The sequence below is a fragment of the Alexandromys fortis genome, unplaced genomic scaffold (genome assembly GCF_014885135.2).
Source record: "Alexandromys fortis isolate MF-2015 unplaced genomic scaffold, M_Fortis_MF-2015_v1.1 scaffold_44, whole genome shotgun sequence".
NCBI lineage: Eukaryota > Metazoa > Chordata > Mammalia > Rodentia > Cricetidae > Alexandromys > Alexandromys fortis.
The window spans coordinates 766,646-771,991 of NW_026067921.1; the positions used below are offsets into that span (position 1 = coordinate 766,646).

A 5,346-nucleotide genomic window follows, 5' to 3' on the forward strand; every position below is an offset into this window, starting at 1 on the left:
TGGGCTGGAGAGATGGCTCAGTGGTTAAGAGCATTGCCTGCTCTTCCAAAGGTCCTGAGTTCAATTCCCAGCAACCACATGGTGGCTCACAACCATCTGTAATGAGGTCTGGCGCCCTCTTCTGGCCTGCAGACATATACACAGACAGAATATTGTATACATAATAAATAAATAAATAAATAAATAAATAAATAAATATTAAAAAAAAATAGAATGCTACCTTCTGCTCTGATACACAAGTATCAGGGTGACACATCAGGGAAGGATTCAGCCGAGCTTAGAAGCACAATTTGCACAGGGACAAATGTGTGAGACACTACAAAACCATAGAGCAGCACAGGAGTCCTCTTTACTTCACAAGTAAACATCAGATGCACTGAAATCTGGATCTCATGCAAGCCCAGACCATTCCACACCAAACTGAATGAAAGGAACAAATAAGAAAGGAAAGGGACGTGACTGCTCCTGGAAAGGGGGAGGAGAAAGTTTATTACAGACGCATGGAAGGGCACAGCCAGGAGCAGAGACATCCAGGAGAGTCCAGAGTAAACATGACCAGACTGAGCTGTGCCATCTGAGAAAGGGGAAGGGAGAAAGGGAACCAGGTGCAGGAGCCAGGAGGCCCAAAGATACAAAAAGAGAGTGGGTAACCAAAATGGTCAGATTGTACAGGGAAAAGCAACCCAGTCCCCGGGCTGGAGAGTTGTGTGGGGGCAATGCCTGCTAAGAGGGCTCTGTAACAGGTAGGGGCTGATGGACTGCAGGAAGAACCAGGCAGCAAGGCCTGCTTTGATATGTTCCTCAGCCATCTGTCCCAGGTCTGAAACCTAACACAAATGATTAATAAGAGTTTTGTGTGAATGGACCTTGCATTGTAAAGGCCTACGATGGCTTCTAAAGTATATCTGAGAAGCAGAATGTTTTTATTCACAAATTTACTTTGACTCAGAACAGTTACTTGCTTCTAGTTGCTGCTTGTGAACAGAATTCTTTATCAAAGTGCTACAAATGTTCACCTGCGCAGGCCTTGCACCTTGCGTGGGCAGTGCAATAGAGTCAATGCCACTGGCAAAGGCATGGGTGAGCCAGCCCTGATGTTGTGAGCACGGAAGAGCTGTCCCCATTACTCACCTGTTATGTGGCAGCATGGGTGGGAGGGAAATGCTGGCCCTGATGTCATAAGAGCGGGAGAGCTGGCCCTGACCCTCATCTACTGCGGCACTAGGGAGAGTGGCCCCTACGATCCTGCTGGTGTAGTAGGGCAGAGCTGACCCTAAGGGTATGAAAGCAGGAGAACTGGTCCCATCCCTTGCTCACTGCTACAAGGGGCGAACTTGCCAGGGCAACGCAGGAGAGCTCACCCTGGTGGTAAGGACAATGGAGAGCTGGCAGGCTGACCAACCCTGCAGGTACCCAGGTCCAGAGCCAGAGTTATGGGTTGGCCCACCCCAATTTCCACCCCATTTGTGATCCTGCAGACCCAAAGATGCTGGATCTCCACAACACAGGGCAACAGCAGGATAATCAAGAGAAGCTTCAGTGAGGGCCCAGCATTTATAGAGTGGCAGAAACCAGAGGTCTTAACCAGACCCATGACTCTTTGAAAAGAACACTACAAGTAAAGATATATTATATGGAAAAAAGGGTTTACTGTGTGACTCACTATGTCACACTACAGCTTCTGTGGTGAGGTTTTTCCACCCTTTTCTTTTTTCCCTTAAATTTTATTGGGGGGGGCGTTGCAAGGGCAGAGGGTGGATACGCAGGGACGGGAAATGAATGGGGTCGAGATGCATGGTGTGAAAGACACAGAGAATAAGTAAAAAGAAAGTTAAAAACAGAGCAAACTCTCACCTGTGCTTTACCATCTGCTGGTCATGGCAGAAATGACTGAAGAATCTTGCATAGAACAAGTGCATGACAGCGTGCTCTTTCCCTCCGACGTACAAGTCCACAGGCATCCAGAAGTCTGCCAGGGCTGAGCTGAAAGGACTGGAAGATAAACGGGCGTTTTACAACCTTCTGTGCCACAGCCGCATAAATTAGACCTATTGTAATATGCATATGCCTTGAAAAGAATTACTGTCAGAAAAAAGTGACTCTCTTCTAACAAGAGAAAAACACATACAAAAGTGAGAAAAGAACCATTGTTGACTGGATCCACGAGTCGTTCGCTGACCTCCACGCATGGTTTGTGGCACATGCATATTCACAACACAATAAATAAATGTAATAAAAATGTAATTTTGAGCTGCTGGTGGTGGTGCACGCCTTTAATCCCAGTACTCAGAGGCAGAGGCAGGTGGATCTCTCAATTCAAGGCCAGTCTGGCCTACAGAGTGTGAGTTTCTGGACAACTAGGGCTACACAGAGAAACCCTGTCTCAAACAACCAAAAACCAAACCAAAACAACAAACAAAAGAAACCAGTAATTTTTGTATAGAACAAGAACAAAAGAAAACAATACCAGCAACAAGGCATCTCCACAGGATGTTTATCTGAATGGTGATCTTTAATTTTTATTATGATTAGACAATAAAAATGTTTAGTTCTCACCAACAGAGGGCAATAGCAGCACTTGCAACAAAACTAGCATGGTAGTAAATGTTCATTTTAAAACAGAAATTCAGTCTGAGTTTTGAAAGTGCTTTGAAATAGCCAACAAGAGTTTAAATATGGCTTACTAAAGGAATAAAATTTATAAAGGTCCCGTCATAAAATATCCCAGTAACACCCTCATCTACTACGTCTTGACCAACATGGTTTTACCAAAGGTCAAATTTCCTCCTGCTCCTAAGGTACACAGAGGAAAGGACTCTCCAGGTCCTCTATTGGCTGGCTGCTGCCTCGGGAAAGAGTCACCGTGGCTGGGAACAGACCTCTCTGTTGTTTGAAGCCAACTGAGGGAACTTTGGCTTCAGATCTGTGCTCGCTGGTTTCAAAATCTCAGAGTTTTCTCCCCATTGCTGCGAAGAACTTTCCCCCTAGCATGTCCTTGGCTGGCTAGCTCTGAGGCGGGAAACATTAACTTCTAGTGGCAGTTAGTATAGGTCTCTTTTGTAGTCACTACTGTGACAGCATTCACAAAATCAAAAATAAGAAAGAAGCTGACTGGTCAATAGCTGAACACACTAAGGTTAGGTGGGAAAGTCAACCTGAAAATGCTGGGAGGAAGAAGGGAGGGACGAGGGGAATATCCAGCAGATGCAAAGAGAAGCAAGACGGGCATGCCGTACTAGAAAAGGTGCAAGACACATGGTAAAGCACAGATAAGAAATATGGGTTACTATAAATGTAAGAGTGAGCTGGTAGCAAGCCTGAGCTTTGGCTGAGCATCTGTAATTAATGTAAGCCTCAGTGTGGTTATTTGGGAGCTGCTGGCAGGACAGAAACTTTGGCCTATAGACATCACCACATCTGGCCAACCTAGTCACGTTTAATTCTACATTCTACTCTTTTTTTTTTTTTTTTTTTTTTTTTTTTTACATCGGGTCTTGGGAAGCCCAGGCTGGTCCCTGAACTCTTGATTTTCTTGTTTCTGCCTCCTGAATTCTGGGATTATACACATATGCCAACACTTTGGTTTCCACTTTTACTTTATTTAAAAATGTTTATATTTGTTAATGATTTCTAGTGTCTCCCTGAGTCCAAAACCAGGCATCCCTACAGTTCCTAAGTGCGGTGATTTCACATTTTCCTCTAGCTATCTTTTCAATTTGTTTTATAGTTGGGATTTACTAGGTTGAACAATCCAAAATAATAATAATTTAACATACTCAGTTGAAAAAAAGCCTTCTCCTCTGGTGTCAGGGATGGAATCCCAGGCTTTTCCAAGCTAGGCAAAGGCTCTGTCCCTGAGCTTCCCCAAGCTAAGAGTCTGGCATGAGGTGCACTGCTGACCGATGATACCTACCACTGTGTCCATGGAACTACTCTGGTCCAGCCCGATATCCAGCATCAGTACAAAGGTACATCTGCCCACCTTGTGTTCTGAATGGATATGTGCACTTGGCATTCTTTCCACAGTCTTCCTGAGGCCTCTGGAGCTTTGCCGTGGTCCAGGGCTCCTCTGAATTCTCCTCCTTCTACTGTCTCTGAGTACCAGATACACATACACACGATGTGGGTGTTTCCTCTGCCAGCTCAGCCCTCTCTCTCTATCCTCCCAGGCATGTTCCTAGCACCTCGCTTGCATATCTAATTCCATCATGGTTTTGCTTCATGGAGGATGCAGTGTTACCTGTCACACAGCAGGGACATTACCTGTGAGTGTTGTGGGGGTCAGTGTATCTGAAGTAGTACCACGCAGAGTCCACAAAGGTGTCCATGGTGTCCGTCTCTCTCCTGGCTGATCCCTTACACCTGAGAAAGGAAATTTATCAACTGTTTTTTCTAGAATTCAGTGCCATTTCCCACCAGCTGTACTTCTGGGGTGTGGGCCTCCGAATATTTCATTTCGAGCAGCATAAGGTTGAGTGAGGTGAGCTTGGAGAACTGGGAGAGGGAGATGGAGTCCCCCAAGAGGAACAGAGAAACCTTTTATTCATTAAGAGTGTGAGTACTTTAAATTTTCAATTAAAAATGAAAAGAAAGGGTCCCTCTGGTCGGAGTTGTCAGACAAGTCCTGTGTGCCTACAGAGAGGGGTGCCCATCTCCACAGTGATTCTCTAAAGTGAAGCCAGGAATTTATTTGGATTGCATCTTATATTTGACCACAGACACTAGTTTGGGAAATAACTGGAAGATAGAGGCACCTTCTCCTCTTTGCCCAACCTGCAGAAATGCTAAGGAAAACAGAGGCCCCCAACCAGAAAGAGTCACATGTGGCTAGCACTCACCATGCTTGAAGCCAACTGGGTGTTACCACCAATACCAAGCCCTCAATGGCACAATGTCACCAGGTTGGTCTGGGTGCAGTAGAACTAGGCCAAAGGTGTCACACAGATACTATCTCATCAGGCTGCCAGAACACCAGGGACTCGTGAGACAGAATACCCCAAACTCTACTGTGCAGGAAAGGAATGAGGTTCCCAAGAAACAGGCCCAAGGTCTTAGAACTCAACAGGAAATATATAGAGAATCCTCAGCTGCTCTGTCTGTATCTCTGTGCTGTCTGCTTGATTGCACTGGCCTGGTTGCTCATACTTCTGGATGCTCACCCAATTCACTCAGAGAGTAAGGTCAATTCTGAGGCCTGGGCTCTGCCCTCCAGAAATTCTGTGGTCCTGTCAAGAAGCCATATTACCACACAAGGCTGCAGTGTGGTACTAAATGTGAACACTCCTCCACAAAGGGAAAGACAAAAAAAAAAAAAAAAAAAAAAAAAAAAAAAAAAAAAAAAAAAAT

General features: G+C 45.2%; 1 protein-coding gene across 1 annotated transcript in view; it reads right to left on the bottom strand.

Annotated features, from left to right (window-relative positions):
* The window catches only part of Lars2 (leucyl-tRNA synthetase 2, mitochondrial), an 89,656-nt gene that overhangs the window by 20,700 nt on the left and 63,610 nt on the right, over positions 1–5,346 (bottom strand). The window contains 2 exon segments of the mRNA XM_050141621.1: positions 1,855–1,992; positions 4,264–4,555. Coding sequence (XP_049997578.1) covers positions 1,855–1,992; positions 4,264–4,555 — 430 coding nt within the window.